Source organism: Xenopus laevis, chromosome 9_10L, assembly GCF_017654675.1.
Source record: "Xenopus laevis strain J_2021 chromosome 9_10L, Xenopus_laevis_v10.1, whole genome shotgun sequence".
Classification (NCBI taxonomy): domain Eukaryota; kingdom Metazoa; phylum Chordata; class Amphibia; order Anura; family Pipidae; genus Xenopus; species Xenopus laevis.
Genome location: NC_054387.1, coordinates 102,057,197 through 102,075,985, shown reverse-complemented (window position 1 = coordinate 102,075,985; position 18,789 = coordinate 102,057,197). Strand labels below are relative to the sequence as shown.

The 18,789-nt window shown below is 36.3% G+C and overlaps 1 protein-coding gene across 3 annotated transcripts in view; it reads left to right on the top strand.

The window, feature by feature from the left end:
- myh11.L (myosin heavy chain 11 L homeolog) overlaps positions 1 to 18,789 on the top strand; it is a 59,478-nt gene that overhangs the window by 23,388 nt on the left and 17,301 nt on the right. For 2 of the 3 annotated variants that reach the window (XM_041577521.1, XM_041577522.1), the window contains exons 5-23: positions 1,121 to 1,223; positions 2,356 to 2,376; positions 4,203 to 4,295; positions 5,671 to 5,734; positions 6,709 to 6,807; positions 8,018 to 8,161; positions 9,293 to 9,388; positions 10,579 to 10,697; positions 12,102 to 12,254; positions 12,608 to 12,781; positions 13,149 to 13,322; positions 13,501 to 13,615; positions 14,468 to 14,661; positions 15,378 to 15,499; positions 16,832 to 16,901; positions 17,251 to 17,411; positions 17,547 to 17,655; positions 17,782 to 17,913; positions 18,164 to 18,370. In XM_041577521.1, the coding sequence (XP_041433455.1) occupies positions 1,121 to 1,223; positions 2,356 to 2,376; positions 4,203 to 4,295; positions 5,671 to 5,734; positions 6,709 to 6,807; positions 8,018 to 8,161; positions 9,293 to 9,388; positions 10,579 to 10,697; positions 12,102 to 12,254; positions 12,608 to 12,781; positions 13,149 to 13,322; positions 13,501 to 13,615; positions 14,468 to 14,661; positions 15,378 to 15,499; positions 16,832 to 16,901; positions 17,251 to 17,411; positions 17,547 to 17,655; positions 17,782 to 17,913; positions 18,164 to 18,370 (2,350 nt within the window). The remainder of the gene's footprint in view (positions 1 to 1,120; positions 1,224 to 2,355; positions 2,377 to 4,202; positions 4,296 to 5,670; positions 5,735 to 6,708; positions 6,808 to 8,017; positions 8,162 to 9,292; positions 9,389 to 10,578; positions 10,698 to 12,101; positions 12,255 to 12,607; positions 12,782 to 13,148; positions 13,323 to 13,500; positions 13,616 to 14,467; positions 14,662 to 15,377; positions 15,500 to 16,831; positions 16,902 to 17,250; positions 17,412 to 17,546; positions 17,656 to 17,781; positions 17,914 to 18,163; positions 18,371 to 18,789) is intronic. The other variant, XM_018236332.2, reaches the window with a different exon arrangement.

The following is an 18,789-nucleotide window of genomic DNA, read 5'->3' as shown; positions in this document are numbered from 1 at the left end:
TATTGGTTGGACTGGTGTGGCCTAATCAGGAAAGAGAGCAGCAACAGATGGTGGATTTCATTAGAACAAACCTGCCTTGTTTACAAGATATGCATGGCTTTTGTGTATTATAATGTTAATATCCAACTAAAATTAGAAGTTTCCACCATTTAACATCATATGGAGGTGCTGCCTGTAAATAAGAATTCAAATAGTAATTACTGGACAGACAAACCTACCAAAGTAGGCAGGTTTGTCTGTCCAGTAATTCTTATTTAGATTCGTAATTTAACAATTGTTGTGTGGCAACGAACAGTTCAGAAACATTTTTTTTGTAAACATTATGGGACCTGTTATGCAGAATGCCGGTTACCTGGGGTTTACTGGAATAATCATAACATACTGTAATTTGGAACCTTAAGTCAACTAGAAAATCATTAAATAAACCCAATGTGATTGTTTTTCCTCCAATAAGGATTAATTATATCTTAGTTGGGATCAAGTACAAGGTACTGTTTTATTATTACAGAGAAAAAGGAAATAATTTTTATAAATCTGTATTATTTGGATAAAATGGAATCTATGGGAGACTGCTTTTCCGTTATTCAGACTTTTCTGGATAACAGATTTCCAGGTAATGGATCCCATACCTGTATAATACTTTTAGGGGCACATTTACCTAGGGTCGAATATTGAGGGTTAATTAACTATCGAAGTTGAAGGATTTTGCGCTATTCCTACGATCGAATCGAACGATTCAAATGGATTTTAATCCATCGATCGAAGGATATTCCTTCGATCAGGAAATTGTTAGGAAGCCTATGGGAACCTTCCCCATAGGCTAAAATTGGCCTCGGTAGGTTTTAGGTGGCGAACTAGGGGGTCGAAGAGATTTTTAAAGATACAGTACTTCGACTATCGAATGGTCGAATAGTCGAACGATTTTTAGTTCGAATCGTTCGATTCGCAGTCGAAGGTCTTAGTCGAAGGTCGAAGTAGCCCATTCGATAGTCGAAGTAGCCATATTCGACCATTCGAAATTCGAACTTTTTTTCTTCTATTCCTTCACTTGAACGAAGTAAATGGGCCCCTAAATTTAGTAAATTTAGGGTCTGCTACTTACATATGTTATATTCCCCAGGGGTGAATCGGGTGCAGGTAAAACAGAGAACACCAAGAAGGTCATTCAATACCTCGCTGTTGTGGCATCATCACACAAAGGAAAGAAAGACACTACCATCACTGTAAGTAGACTTCTCCAGCTTCTTCCTGATATATTCTATTAGCTGAAAAGAGCAAAGTAAGGGGAACAGCACCATTTATTTGTTATTCTTCCAAGGAACCGACAAGACAAGAATATATGGCCAAGTTGTATTTTTCATGTTTATGGAAAGATTAGGCACTGTTTGACATTCACCATATAGAAATGAGTCTTTGGGTTGGAATCCTGTGTTCTGTCCCTTTTCTGCCACTTGGATTTGTTTATAAAGTCCTCAAAAGATCAACAGTAGAAAGTTTAAAATATCACAAGGGCCTGTCCTATACTATATACAACCTAAACATGTAATAAAATAGACTAAGAATGTAGCCCGATTTGTTCATAGAGACATTCAATATTTTTATTGTAATAACTTTTTGTCTTCAGGTTTCAGTGTGATAATTCTAACAGTCACAAGCACATTTATTTATTGTATATATAATCTGGATAGTTTAGAAAATAAACTTATAACTTAAACTTAACTTAAACTATATCCTTTATGAATATTGGTTTTTTTTCCCATTTATTAGTACAATTATTTTTTAAGTATAATAAAGCTGTTTTCTTATTTCTAATATTGGGGAACATGGCTCTTAATGTGTTATAGAAAGAGCCCCCCATAAATAATATAATACTAATACTAGGGATGCACCAAATCCAGGATTCAGTTCGGGATTCGGCCTTTTCAGCAGAATTCGGAATCGGCCTAATCCTTCTGCCCAGCTGAAACAAATCCTAATTTAAATATGCAAATTAGGATGGGGAGGGAAATCTCATGACTTTGTGTCACAAAACAAGGAAGTAAAAATTGTTTTCCTCTTTCCAACCCTAATTTGCATATGCAAATTGGGATTCGGGTTTGGTATTCTGCCGAATCTTTTGCAAAGGATTTGGGGGTTTAGCAGAATCCAAACTAGTGGATTCAGTACATCCATAACTAATACTACACCTTTTAAATAATATAAATCACCAACAAATGCCATAAATTACATTAATATACATTATACTAGTTTTCATGTGTCTATTCAATCGGATTCATTTATGTTTGTATGAATGGGATCAATGATTATGTTTAAGCATCATTCTAATGCTTCTTTTACCGCATTATTCAACTACAGCAAGGCCCATCTTTTGCTTACGTGAGTAATCTAGATTGTGCAGTGTGGATTTAGTAACACCGAGTGGAGATTTGCATGCTATTGTTGCACATAATAAAATCATGGGTTGTGTTAATGGTGGAATCAGACTTATCACAAGGGGAAATGCAACAATAGCACATGTTTTTACACATTTTTTTCTGATCATGAAATCTGACACACCTAGAGATTTGGCTCTCCACCAATTTATAATAAAATGTTAAGCTAAGCTTTCATTTCCAATTTACACATGTGGCTACATTAGATTAATTCTTGGCTACCTTTTACAACAAGATATTCTACACAATAAATAGCTAGATAGGGACCTGTTTGAGGCCACCTTGATTTTTAGATCTTTTGCTAAACAAGCGACCTTTATAATTGGTGAGAGCCACAGATCTACAGTCAAAACTCATATAATTGTGTGATATTTGTAGCTGAATGTTTCCTAAGTTCTTGAAAGTATCAATCTGTACTTGAAAACTCAATACACTTCTAAATATTGAGGCCTTCTGAGGTTGAACTTTTTAGAAAAAAATAGCTGTGATTTGCACTGGAAAAATGCATGAGTTATTATTCTGATTAACGTGTGACCTTTCCTTAACTGTTATTATTTGTTTGCATGAGTGCATGCTTTCTTGCTTGCTATTGTATTTTTTTTCTATTTTCTACAATTACCATTATAATCTGATACATTTAATTTCTTACAATAACTAGTACAGATGGCTTGCTCTGCGTTTTTGGGGGCTGCGTTAAAGAAACAGAAAAAAATAAGGATGTAATTGATCTTAAAACGGATATTCCTATAATCCAATTCATTCTATAATATTACCATATACACCACATACTATGTGTCATAGTGACGCTTAAACCTATCCTTATGAGCCAATAAATGAACAATAGGAAGAGAGGAAGTGAAGACAAACTGCAACTGATCTTCATTTCCTCTTCCTCCTTATTTCCTTTTCCTCATCTACCAATGCACCATACACGGGACAACATGGTCCACCAGAAATTTCCAAACCTTCTTATTGGATAAAGCAACTAATATAAATGGTAGATGGAGTTCAGAATGCCAGACCAGCATACAGTTACTGAGAACTGGTACATGTATGGCTAGCTTGTCATACCAGATATTCCCAAGTAGATCCATTTTTATTATATGACAGATTAATTGCTTCCTCCAGTTGCTTTAGTTAAGGTGGCAGTATGAAACCTGCATTCATACACACAATATGATGCCCCTCAAAGTGCATGCCATGCTCACTGTGTAGCTATTACAAATAGCAGAGGTCAATGTGGCTTTGCATGTAAAATTATTCATTTATCAAGAGCGCTGGTTTATTATTAAATTTACATGCTGCTGCATTTAACACAATAATGCATTGTAAGCCCTCCTGGCAGTACAATAGTTAAAAGAAAGAGACAGCTGCTGTTTAGCTCTCTGCTGCACAGTCCTTTGTAACATGGCCTAACGCTACACAGGTCAATAGTTTCTTTAAGCAGCTAAGGAGGCCCTAGTCATTTACTTTGTTTTTGTTCCCAGGCCAATTGCAGGATCTTAGTAATAACACTTAGCAGATAGTGCTCCGAAGCTTTGATCTATGAATCAAAAACCATAATGTAGTTGCTTCAGCTTTCATGCTACAGCAGACAGTTTAATTGCTTTGCACTGGCATATTATTCGGCTCTTTCAAAGGCATAATTGGAGTTCAAGAACTTATCATGGTGTTCTTATAGTTTTACTATATGCACCTCACCTCAGCAATGTGTACTGCCTATTTCTTCCGTATAAGAATGTGTGTAATATTGTTTGATATGAATTCCAGGGAGAGCTGGAAAAGCAGCTTCTTCAAGCCAATCCTATTCTAGAAGCTTTTGGTAATGCCAAAACAGTAAAGAATGACAACTCTTCCAGATTTGTAAGTACATTAGATATACATATATACTCTTTGTCTCTTTTAAGATTAAGGGGGATATTTATTAAAATCCAAATGTTAAAATCTCGAAAACTTTCTCTGGTGCCCCCCTTTCCCCCCCTCAGCCCCCCTCAAGCCATATGGTAAATATTTGTTATGTTTATTTTTATGTTGTGATAGTTGTACAGAACAATGGCTTTGAAATGTAAGAGTCTACTACTTCTATTCTGTACTATATTGGAAATTACAATAAAAAATTACAATATGAAAAAAAACAAATCTCGAATCTCGACTTTTCCACTAGAAAACTCAATTTTTTAGAACAAAAAAAAACTCAACTTTTTCTACATTTATTATACACTGATGCTGCAAAAAAGCCAGAATCTAAAAATCTGCCATCTCAGACATGTCAAAGTCTTGTCAATGGGAGAGTCACCGTTTTCAATTTGAATTTTTCATGGTGTTCTCTGGGTTTAGCCTGAAAATCAAACTTTTTCAGGGGTTTTTGGGCAAAAACTTGGAAAAATTAGAGCAATTTAGGAAATAAGCCCAAAAAAAATTAGAGCAATTTCGGGGAAAGCCAGATTCTGTTTTTTTTCTGTTTTTTACACGATCTGATTGAATCAAGTTTTTTTATTAATAAAGAATAAGCTAAAATCTAGGCATGGGAGTTTGGTCGTGTTTTTTTAAAATAAAATATGAGATAAATTCAGATTTTAGTAAATAACCCCCTGATTGTAGTGGATTCATAAAGTAAATAGAAATGTAGACTTACAAACTGTATAGAATAGGATAAACCAGTCATAAGGTATATTGGCATTTCTTGAAGAGGTAGATTACCTTAAATGTTACGTATGTGGTTTTTGAAATACTTACATTTTTATCGTTCTGCATTTTTCAAGTTTGGAGTTGCTGTTTTATTGCTAGGGCAACCAGAATGCAGTTTGGAGGTCGGAATGGATAATGAATAGGAGAGGGCCTAAGAAGAAACATATAAAGAAATAAGACGTTAAAATAACAATAAAATGCAACCCCTTCTTTTGGTTTCTTGGATTAGTGATCCTGACAGTCAGTTAGTACTTGTACTTATAGACTAGAAATAGGCAGAATAGGAAGGCTTATATTCTTAAAAATAGCCCAATAGCTTGTTCTTAGGTGAAAAATGAAAAAAAAAAAGAGTTGTTGTGGGCTTTGGTTATGTGGGCTGGGAACTCTGTATTATACTGTCATATAATTACTGCTGTCTAGGGTTTTTATGGGCGATTGTTTTAATGAAGAATTGAAAAAAAAATAATGGTTATTATTAGTAAATGTTGTATTTAGCTCTAATAAATATCACTGATGCTGTTGAATGTAATCAATTTTATTTTTCTCTTAGGGTAAATTTATCCGTATCAACTTTGATGTGACAGGCTATATTGTTGGTGCAAACATTGAAACCTGTATCCTTTGCATAAAACAATAGAGGAACGCCATAAACCAGCTTAGACAGCCATCTAAATCAGTGCTCACTGCCTTTCATTATGGATTCAACATTAGAGATGTCTGTGGCTTCAGCTTTATAAAATAATGATGGCATAAAAAGAAGTCCATGGAACCTTGGGTAGGCAGGGTCCCAAACAATTGAAGCAATTTAAATATTGGGAACATAATCTCAAATTACAAAACGATGATCTGATATTTTAAGAGTCACCCACTGTAGTCTACAGCATGAAAATAAAAAGACCATCATGGTGATGCAGCAGATACTACTGTTTCCCTTTGATCTCTCCTATTCGAGGGAATTCTCTCCGTACCCCTGGAAAGCTTATCTTTCTAAGCAAAACTTGTTGCACCAAAAATTACTAGAATTACATACTATGGAACTCCAATGGCTGTGAAGTACAAGGCCAAGTTTTGTAGGCCACTGGATACCCTAATAATAGAAATATTCTTTTGTTTTATATCCCAACAATCATTATAGGTTGTTGGGATAGTAACATTTACCTATTCAATACTTTTACTGCAGTTAACTATTTTGATTCAGCAAACTTCAAAGGCACTAATACTTTCAAGAAGGAAAATGGGCATGTGTGAAAAAACAGACTTTCATTGATTAAAATTTAAATAATATTAAGGTGTGAAAAATGAACAGGAGCACTTTAGTTAATGAGCCCCATCACATCTAACCAGCTAATGTGTGTTATAATTACTGGACTTAATCTGAAGCACATTAGGGAATGATAAATCTGATTTACAATACATTTATATTAATTAGAGCGGAATAGTTTATGCAAATGTATAAATATAAAACGTACTGTCCATATAAGGGCTGATGGAGTTTAGCAAATCATTTTTATATAAACAGAAATGAAATCACCAGTTTCAGATCCAAAGAAGTCATATATAGACATGTTTGCCTTTAGCTACTAAATAGATTTGCTTGAAAAATCTCGTGCCATCCGACAAGCAAGAGAGGAAAGGACTTTCCACATATTTTATTATATGATCCAGGGTTCCAAGCCTGCTTGGAGAGGTAAGTGAGATGCAACTTCTGTCATTTTGACAACACTGAACACATTCTTAGTTCCAGCTCTGGCTCTGGCACTCTGCACAGCAAGGGTCATTAAAGGAAAACTATACCCCCAAAATGAATACTTAAGCAACAGATAGTTTATATCATATTAAGTGGCATTTTAAAGAATCTTACCAAACTGGAATATATATTTAAGTAAATATTGCCCTTTTACATCTCTTGCCTTGAGTCACCATTTTGTGATGGTCTGTGTGCTGCCTCAGAGATCACCTGACCAGAAATACATCAACTCTAACTGTAACAGGAAGAAGTGTAGAAGCAAAAGACACAACCCTGTCTGTTAATTGGCTCATGTGACCTAACATGTATAGTTTGTTGGTTTGTTTGTGTGCACAATGAATCGTATGATCCCAGGGGGCGGCCCTTATTTTTTAAAATGGCAATTTTCAATTTATGATTACCCAATGGCACATACTACTAGAAAAGTATATTATTATGAAAATGGTTTATTTACATGAAGCAGGATTTTACATATGAGCTGTTTTATGCAATATCTTTTTATAGAGACTTACATTGTTTGGGGGGTATAGTTTTCCTTTAAGTGCTTTAATACATCCCATTGTGTCAAAATACTTTAAATAAACCTGCACAATATTGTGTATTGCATTTATGAATATCACTGAAAGCAGTCATACTTTTAGTCTCAGATGAGGCAATTTACCTAGGCAACATCATTAATTTATAGGTACTGTATGTGTTGCTTCATCTTTATGCTGGCCATACACAGTTCGATAAAAGCTGCCGACAGACCGAATCAGTAGCTTATCGGCCCGTATGTAAGTCACTTCGACCGGCTTTCCTGATCGATATCTGCCCGAAGGCCAGCCGGTCAGATTGGGAAGGGTTAATAATCTTGTTGGATTGTGGATGCATCTATTTGTTGATGCGGTCCTGCAATCCAACCTCCCGTATTGGCTACATTATGATCCAATCGTTGGACTATAGGGCCAACAATCGGATCAGCCCTATATCGCCCACCTCAATGTGGGCATATTTGGTAGAGATAAGCTTGTTTGATGAAACGAGCAGATCTCTACGTGTATGGCCAATTTAAGAATGCCAAAGCTAAGGCAAGAAATACACTGCTCTATGGATATACGCAATTTTCTTATACAGTCATTGACCAATTAATTTTTGTGTATGTTTTCAGAGGAGTTATTGCTTGAAGGTTTTGGAAACTACACATTTTTATCCTATGGCTATGTGCCGGTTCCTGCACAAGATGATGGTGACATGTTCCAGGAAACTTTGGAAGCCATGGGCATCATGGGTTTCACAGAAGAGGAACAACTATGTAAGATTCAAGTCAATTCCATTTCTAGTTCCATTGGTAGCCTTGTTTCCATTTCTTTATGCAAGCAAAATGTTGGCAATGGTAGAAGGAACCAATATCTGTTTTTGTACTGCGGGATATCCTATAGCACTTAAATCCAGCCTTTCTAAATAGTAGGTCATTTATCCAGGACTACATGTTTTCAGTCTATTTTATGTTAAAATAATTATAGATAAACCCTGGAACCTTTGAGCACCAGGGTCTATAATATCTCTAAGCTCTATGTAACCTGCAGTCCTCCTGCTGCGTCTACTAACAATAGGTGAAAATAAGGGAAAAAATCACCTTGCTCCAGATCTCAAAGGAAGATTTTCAGCTTGTACAAATTTGGTCACAGACATGTTGTTCATTAAGGGTATTTTGAGTGATTGCTATAGCCATGTGCTAAAATCCAAAAGCTTCCTCCTCGTCAGAGTTGAGGGATAATTATCTAAGCCTAAAATTATATTGATCTAAACATTTTTTTTCCCTCTTGCAAGGAGTATGGAGAAAAGGAAGGTCTTACTATGCCTCACTATATGAGACGAGTCCTCGTATCTCTATGTAATCTGTACATGTCATAGTTATTTTATATGTGTTTATCTGTTTGGGCAATACCCCAGATCACTGTAAGGGTTTAGGAAAAAAAATAAGAAATATAAAGAGAGAGAGTGTTTTTAATTTCAGTATCAGGTTTAGAAGTTTAAACAAGTCTCTGTACGAATCTCTGTGATTCAGTGGTTTAAGCCGGGGGTCAGCAGTTTTGAAGTCTTGCAACGTAGATAATGATTTAGGGTGGAAAAAAAAAGATGCTAACGGTGCGTTAAATTGTAGCCAGTCAGTGCTGTTTGAAGTATCTTAAAACACCAATAAATTTAATAATATGGATTCAAAGTATTCATCATTGGTTTCATAACTGGCTTTTTTGATATTGCAAAAATAAATGCTGCCATTAAAGAATTTTGCCACTGGACCAGCAATAACTGGAGATGTGTATACTGACAAACAGAAACCGAATAATAACAAAAAATGGGGTGTACGTCAAGCAGGATCTAAACTGTGTACATCTATATCTGATGTGTTATTATAGGACTTTTCTTATTATTTCAATAGCAATGATGAAGGTTGTGTCGTCTGTTCTCCAACTTGGCAACATTGTCTTCAAGAAAGAAAGGAACACAGATCAAGCGTCTATGCCAGATGACACTGGTATGTCTCTAAATAAGGCAAAATAATGATTCTAAAAGAAAGCTTTTATTGTTTTTATTATGCTTACAATAGCCCACAACTCAAAAGTATTAATCAAACACGTCATACTCTCTTCAAACTTTTTATTAATCAGTATTTATCGGATAAGAAAAGGAAACGGAATATGTCAATTCTAATGTGGAAAGCCTGTATACTCAGTGAGACTCACCTTAATTACTTATCTCAAACAAGATTATTTTAAATGTTTAAGGCTAGTCCACACGGGGAGATAGCGACGCGTTTGCGGTCGCGGCGACAAAGCGCCGCGACAGTCACCGCGACCGGCGCAGGCAACAGTTTTGTATGGGCGCCTATGTAAAAACGCCTGTGCTAACCACACGAGGCGATGCGCTTTTCAACAGTCGCCTGAAAAAGCCTGGCGAGGCATTTTCAGGCGACTGTTGAAAAGCGCATCGCCTCGTGTGGTTAGCACAGGCGTTTTTACATAGGCGCCCATACAAAACTGTCGCCTGCGCCGCAAACGCGTCGCTATCTCCCCGTGTGGACTAGCCCTTAAAACCTAGTTCCCGTAAACTACATATGTGTAATACCATAAGAGGAGCGCAATCTGACTGCTATCTAATTTTTTTCAACTTAGATTAAAAGGGCAGCTTGTAGCAATAATTTCTTACGGTTATCCTTGTGAAGTATGAAATATAGTATGAATAAATGAAATGATCCCACTTTCAAATGCACAATCGACCCATAAACATTATTGTATTTAAAAGGCATACAGGTATGGGATCCATTATCCGGAAACCTGTTATCCACAAAGCTCCGAATTACAGAATGCCTGTCTCCCATAGACTCCAAATTTTAAAAATGATTTCCTTTTTCTCTGTAATAATAAATCATTACCTTGTATCCATTTAAGATATGTATTAAAAATATAAATATAGACCCATATTGCTGAGTTATCATACTGCATTTTATGAATAATACAATAGAATACACCACTGTTTTCCTCATTTCTCACCATTGCAGTTGATTCGGTAAGATTTCTTTTAGAGGAAACCTTTGAGGATGGAGCGGTTACAATGTGAATCTAATGTTCACATTCCTTAGGAATTTAATTCAGGGCTGATAGCCTCAGTGGACATTACAAGCCAGATACATAATTTCCAGCTAACATATATGTCCTTTTTTTTTAGCTGCCCAGAAAGTGTGCCACCTTTCAGGAATCAATGTGACAGATTTTGCGCGATGCATCCTCACTCCGCGTATCAAGGTGGGGCGTGATTTTGTGCAGAAAGCACAGACAAAAGAACAAGTAAGTCTTTTTTTTTTTTTTAGTTTATAAACTGAATCTTGGGGGAATGAGTGAAGGGATGAATTTGCTGTTGTTTATCAGACTGCTTTGCTCCGCTTTTATATAATTATAATTAGTGTGAAAAGGTAGTGCAGGTATGGGATCCATTATTCGGAAACCCATTATCTACAAAGCTCTGAATTGCGGAAAGGCCGACTCCCATAGACTCAGTTTTATCCAAATAATCCAGATTTTTCTCTGTAATAATAACACTATACTTTGTACACGATCCAAACTCAGATATAACTAATCCTTATTGGAAGCAGAATCAGCATACTAGGTTTATGTAATGCTTATATGATTTTGTAGTAGACTTAAGGGAGCAGATTCCCCAAAGCACGAAGTGGCTAACGCTAGCGTTAATTCGCCAGAGTGGTGTCATTTCAGTACTGCCAATTCCCTAATGGGCGCAGGCGTAGCCTCTCTAACAAAAGAGACAGACTCAAGTGATCATTTGCACTCTAACGCCAGGTGAATTGTAGCTCTGGCGCAGAGACGTAACTATGCAAATTCAGTAAGATGCGGATTTTACTGAAAGTTACCTCTTGCCTTTGCCACCTCAGATCAGATGAAGTGCAATAGAGTGGATAGGACTTCCTCAAAATTTAGTTGAAAAAAAAAAGTCCCAAAAAACACTGGCGTCTTTCCTTTTTTCAGGGTGATAGGCTGCAAAAAAGCGTAATTTTATTGGGGGTAACCGGCTTCCCCCCTACATTTCCTAACATATGGAACATTAACTATACACTGGGCTCATGTGTAGGGCAATATAACAACTCTATTTTCTTTTATTAAGGTTCCCTGGGCTTTTGTAATGTAATGTATTTGCTGCAACATATACGTCCATTCAACTTTAAATTCCCGCCGTATGCAAATAAGCCAACGCTAGAGCAACTTTGCTCTGATTGCCAAATTAACGCTAGTGCAACTTCGCTAGTGTTCAGCGCCCTGGATGCAACTTCGCATTTTAGGGAATTACCGTTGTCTGGGCAAAATTACGCTGGTGAAGTGTTGCGATGTGGGCGAAGCAGACGCTAGCGAATTAGTGCTGCTTAGGGAATTTGCCCCAAGGTATTAAGATCTAAATTACAGAAAGATCCGTTATCCGGAAAGCTCCAGGTCCCATGCATTCTGGATAATAGGTCCCATATCTGTATACGCAAATATGCAATCTGCATAATGAAAGGGAATTTTAATTCTAAGCAACTATATCTTTTTCATGATAGTGATTTCTGAACTTGCAGAACACTGGATATTTTGGACAATGTTATTTAACAATATTAAAAAGAAATTTAATGATCCAAATGAAAAAAATATAATGCTACAGCTAAAAGCTTAAACTTACTGTTACTTTTCCGTTCCGTGCAGGCCGATTTTGCCATTGAAGCCTTAGCTAAAGCAACATATGAACGTCTTTTCCTTTGGTTGCTCAGTCGAGTCAACAAGGCTTTGGACAAAACCAAAAGACAAGGAGCCTCTTTCCTTGGTATCCTTGATATTGCAGGCTTTGAAATTTTCGAAGTAAGTAAAATTGTTTGTTACTATTGCATCCTTTGGCACTTCCGCTGCATGTTACAAAGTAGGGTTACAGTGTAACAGAAATGTTCAGGCTTAGGGAAGATAAAGTTCATAGACAGATTTGTAAAGTGGTAAAAAAATTCCAGTGTTTAAATTGGGAAGTTTGTTATCTGTGTAGTAGAGTTTATTGTAAATTAATGTGTTTTAGAGAAATAAAATTCCAGTGTTCTAGACATAAAAATAATTAATCTACAATGTGTCTTTCAGCGTATGCCACACATCACAATCAATGGTAATTTAAAGGAAAAAATGGAATAGGTATTCTTTTTAACGGTAACATTTTTGCCTAATTTCAGGTCAACTCATTTGAGCAACTTTGTATCAACTACACCAATGAAAAGCTCCAGCAGCTTTTCAATCACACCATGTTCATCATGGAACAAGAAGAATATCAAAGAGAAGGCATTGAATGGAGCTTCATCGACTTTGGTCTTGATCTGCAACCTTGCATAGAACTAATTGAAAGGCCTGTAAGTCCACTCAAAGGACGTGACACTCTTTTGATTTGATTAATGTAATACACTGTAAATCAGTATATAAAATATAAAATACAAGAGCCAAGAATATCCTGTAAAATATATCCTTATAAATGGTGATGCAATCGGTTATAATTGGTGCTTAGCGATTTACTAAATTTACTAATTTACTAAAATATGAGGATATTAGAAGTCACCTAGGAGTTCCTTGATCTTTATAAAGCGTGTGCTTTTAAATTGTCATGGAAATCCTTATAGCCTTATATTTTACAATAGGGGGTACTTTATACATTATATATATTTTAAGTTTACCAGTAGTCCAAAAGCCTAAAATATGCTAACTTTATTAATATCTTTTCAGAATAACCCACCTGGTATCTTGGCCCTTTTGGATGAAGAGTGTTGGTTCCCTAAAGCCACCGACGTCTCTTTTGTGGAGAAAGTATTTCAAGAGCAAGGAAACCACATTAAATTCCAAAAACCAAAACAACTGAAGGATAAAACCATATTCACCTTAGTACATTATGCAGGAAAGGTATGTTGTTTATAAGTTAGAACTAGGCATGTTTATTGTGAAGGCTGCATTCAGTGTTATATTACCATGACTTTACAGATATTATTTACTGAATGGACCTTTTTATTACAAGACTTGATAAAAGACCAGTATATATAGGAAACACTTCCCTCATACACATACTTACTGTTCTGTTCAGGTGGATTATGATGCTACTGCGTGGCTTACCAAAAACATGGATCCACTGAATGACAACGTGACAGCTCTCCTCAACCAGTCATCCGATAAATTTGTTGCAGACCTGTGGAAAGATGGTATGCCAGAATCGTAGACAAAGTATTGTTAACATAGAGTAATTAGTCCACATATTTTTATATTACTCAAATGTGCTCAGTAAACCAAATAATGATAAAGTTGCCCACCCTTGCATATCTGGAAATTACCATAATTATATATTTATTTTTGCATAAAGTAGCTGAACGTCATGAAACCAACATTTTTTTTTTAAAACCACCTCTATGGGGTATTATTTTTTAAATGAATTAATTTCAATGTAAACTTTAAAGGGACTGTTCACCTTTATATTAGAGGTATTCTGAGACAATTGGTTTTCATTATTTATTATTTGTGGTTTTTCAGTTATTCAGCTTTTTATTCAGTTTGCAGTCCAAATTACCCTAGCAACCATGCTCTGATTTGAATAAGAGACTGGAATATGGAATATGAGAGGGCCTGAATAGACAGATGAGTAAAAAATGTAACAGTAACCTTACAGAGCATTTGATATTTAGATGGGGTCAGTGACCCCCATTTGAAAGCTGGAAAGAATCAAAAGAAAAAACAATAAAAAAGACCAGTTGAAGACCAATTGAAAAGTTGCTTAGAATTAGCCATGTGTATGGCATGAGACAAGTAAATACATTCTGATTTCAGAAGGCTTCACTTTGCATATAATTGCTTATGAAGGGCTTTTTGGCTCCTTTTAGCCCTTCTCACCCTAACCAGGTTCGGTTTTCTGTAGAGTTGACAAGTCAGGTTAGAAAATAAATTGTTGAAGATGTATTAGTTACTTATCTTGCCTTTGAGTGATGCAATGTTGTCTTTTTAATATTTCCCTACATTCTTATGACTAAGAAAATGTAATATTAAATGTATTTTTGTTTTAGTTGATAGGATTGTAGGATTGGATCAGATGGCAAAAATGACAGAAAGTTCTCTCCCAAGTGCTTCAAAAACGAAAAAGGGCATGTTCCGTACTGTTGGGCAACTGTATAAAGAGCAACTTACCAAGCTGATGACAACTCTGAGAAACACAAGCCCTAATTTTGTCCGCTGCATTATCCCAAATCATAAAAAACAAGTAATTTCAAACTCTATTTATTTTACTTTTGCAGTTACACGAAGGAGTTCTGTACTCCAGTTTCTAGTGAATCTATATAATTTACTTGCGTAGTTATTAGCATTTTATTATTAGCACGTTTCAACTTTTAGGGTACGGTCACACTGGGCGTCTCGGGGAGATTTAGTCGCCTGGCGACTAATTGCCTCGTCTTTGCGCGACCAATCTCCCCGAACGCCTTCCCTCACTCTTGCGCTGACCAAAATGAAAAATCGCCGGTACTAAGCACACGCGAAGATTCATTTTCCGAAGTCGCCTGAAGTTTCCTCGTGAGGCAGCTACGGGCGACTTCAGAAAACTAATCGCCATTTGTGCTTAGCGCCGGAAGGCGTTCGGGAAGATTGGTCGCCGCAAAGATGAAGCGATTAGTCGACAGGCGACTAAATCTTCCATGAAACTTGGAGTCTTTGGCAAATTCATTGGACAAGATTTTGGGTAGGAGCTGCAGTATATGGTGGTAAACAATAAACATGCATTAGAGCAGATTATCTCTGATCAAAGAGGAACCTGAAGCAACAGAGTTTGTGCTGTGGGCACAGGGTATATGTGGTGAGCTACACTAAAAAGGGTTAAAAGTATGTGTCTCTCTTTCTGGTCCGCACTTGTGCTCATTAACTCAAAAGTGCTATATATTAAATAACTGTTTAACAAAGTAATTTTCTGTTATAACTGTTCAGGCAGGAAAACTTGACGCCCACCTTGTGCTGGAACAACTGAGATGCAATGGTGTCTTAGAAGGCATCAGAATTTGTCGCCAAGGATTCCCTAACAGAATTGTATTTCAGGAATTCCGTCAGCGGTAAGAGAAAATGTAATTTCATTGCCAATAAATTGTAACCACCCTCATCAATTTTCAAAGGAGACTTAAGAAGCCCTGACCCTTTGTTTGAAAGACAGCTGTTTCATTGGTATTCAGAAACCCAGGCTTCTTCTCAATTGGGATGGATGTTATATTAACGGGGAAGCACCATATTATTTGTTTCATTTTTATAATATTAGTCATTTCACAATGCTATTAAAACTATTTTCATTAGCAGTGCTGTGTTGCTATGCCGGAAGGCCACCAAAAGATTGAATGACAGGAAGCATATCCGGATGCTTCTCTACACATTTCTCTTGATCCTCATCTACGGTCAGATTTAGGAGGTTATCAACGGTCAAGTTGTATTTTCCCAAAAAATTCGAGTTTTCAAGGGTAGTTTTCAGTAAAAACTAGGATTTTTGGGTAAAAAAAGCCCTACATTTTTCAAGATTTATTATGCCCAGAAGCTGGGAATAGCTTGAATCTAAAAAAAACTCCAGCTAAAACCTGTCAAGATCATGCAGAAGTCAGTGGCAGAGATCCTTTGAACCATTTGAAGATGTTAGTAGCCTTCATGATGTTTAGGTTTTTTTCAGTGGTTTGCACTCGAAAATGAGATAAATCTGAGCAATTTTTTTTGGCGAAAACTCAATCAATTCGAGTATTTGGGTTTTTCACCTTGAAAGCACTGATTCGAGTTTTTTTATAATTTAGGTTCGAGTTGTGCGTTTATTCGAGGTATAAAAAACCTCACAAAACTTGACCTTTGATAAATGACCCCCTTAAAGTCAAGTTAGCAAGAAGCAAGATAAATGTGCCGAGAAGCATCCAGAGATGCTTGATGCATTATTCACTTACCCCTGCACTGGCCAGGCAGCACAGAGGCACCCTCCTGCTGTTGAGAAACTAAGGGAAAAAAATTACCAATTACCAAATGACCAATTTTGCATAATTTGTTGGAGGGTTTAACTTCCCTTTAATAGTCAATGAAGCCTGTGAGGTCAATAATATAATGAAGAGAATTCCTATTTCATTACATGGGCAAGGGAGTGGGAAGGTAAATACCACATTTTTGCCAAATTAATAGTTTTAAAATGATTATTTAATTAATAATAACCCAACAAATACTGGAGCCCTATATAGAAAATCTATATTAAAGGTTAATATATTGCTAGATTACAGGTAAATCAAACTGAAATTTATACATTTGACCCAACAAAATCCCAAAACTCAATATTTGAGGCAAAGAAACAGACTTCCCACTCTGCTTTGCAGTATCATAATAGTGCAACATACATATCATATAATATTCCTTCCCTTTCCTTATAGGTATGAAATCCTCACAGCAGGTGCTATCCCTAAAGGCTTCATGGATGGCAAACAATCTTGTATGCTTATGGTAAGTGAGACAAATCACTACATGATGAGAACAAGGATTTGCCGATTTACTGTAGAGCATGACTATCACAACACATAATTTTAGAGATATGAACGGTACGATGCATATGTAAACAGGAACAGAATGATATACATGAATATTAGGGTAAATTCGACATATTTATTTACACATTCTAAAACTGGTCATGCACCTATGTACGGGTGCCCCATTGACTCATGTGATTGGTTAAACCATACTCATGGACAGAGGGGGGAACTGAACAATTAGTAGGGAAAAACTGTGCATATATGAGGCAAGAAATTCTACATTATGTATCCTGTGATAAATATTGTTTGTTGTATTTTTCTAGATGAGAGCATTGGAACTTGACACAAATTTATACAGAATTGGTCAAAGTAAAGTTTTCTTCAGGACTGGAGTCCTGGCCCATCTAGAAGAGGAGCGTGATTTAAAGATAACAGATATTATTATTTCCTTCCAAGCCCAAGCTCGTGGATACCTTGCCAGAAAGTAAGTGAATGCTTAATGACCAAAAGATAGTATACATTTTGAAATTCTTCTTTTCAGGGTCTATAAAGAATACTTTCTAGATTGCTATTGGTAAATAATTGGAAAAAGATTGATTATTGTTGATTTAAAATACAGGGCCTTTGCAAAGAGGCAACAGCAGTTAACTGCCATGAAAGTTATCCAGAGGAACTGTGCTGCTTACTTGAAGCTCAGAAACTGGCAGTGGTGGAGACTATTTACTAAAGTAAGTATATTTTTCCTAGAAAACTGAGCCTTGACAAGCCAATAAAATTGAACTATAAAACAAAATAACTCAATGTACCATGGACATGATTTCCCAGTCATCCAGCTAATGGCCATTTTCCAACAGGTTAAGCCTCTCCTCCAAGTAACCCGACAAGAAGAAGAAATGCAGCTCAAAGATGAAGAGCTACAAAGAGTGAACGAGAAATTCTTTAGAACAGAGATTGAACTGAAGGAGATACAGATGAAACATGTCCAGGTATAGAAGTACAAGCAGTCAATCACCTTTTGGTAGACTGAAATAAATATGAGAAATATAAGAAATAGTTAAGTTGGATTTACATTCACTATATTTTACTAGAAAGGTTCAGTATAACCTGTTGTCTGCAATGGGAGCCATCTGTCATTGGGAACAGCCATGATTTCTCACACAAGGAAAGCTCAGCCACAGACTAATGAAAAATGGCACTAGAGCATTTTTAATTTTAGGAAAATGTTCTTTCTTCTAGTTGGTTGAGGAGAAGACTCTTCTCCAAGAGCAGCTTCAGGCTGAAACTGAACTGTATGCTGAGGCAGAAGAAATGCGCATACGTTTACAAGCCAAAAAGCAAGAATTGGAGGAGGTCCTCCATGAAATGGAAGCCAGATTGGAAGAAGAGGAAGATCGTGGACAACTGCTGCAAGCAGAAAAGAAAAAAACACTGCAGCAGATGCAGGTACCAACACAACGCTTGTTATTTGTTTGTATCTACATTTATATATATTGTACCAAATACATTATCTATTACCTTCACACACAAACAACCACATCCACCCACATATATATAAACTAAAATGTACTTTAAATCACTTTTGTTTCATATGAGAAAGTAATTTTTTCCATTAAAAATTGGCTTCTGTCAACTTCTCGCTTGCTCCTATTCATGTCTAATGATAGAGCTTTCATACAATAATCACTCTAAACTGTACGTGCATGAAAACACATAATTTTGTACCAATTCTGAAACGCACACAAGCAATTTTGCACACACAGCCAAGAATAAAATAGAGTTGGCATTAGTTAGGGTTTCTCAGCATCATGTGAGGCTTGCTACCATTGCTGGAAATCCTTAGACTTCTTGCTTTCCACGTATGC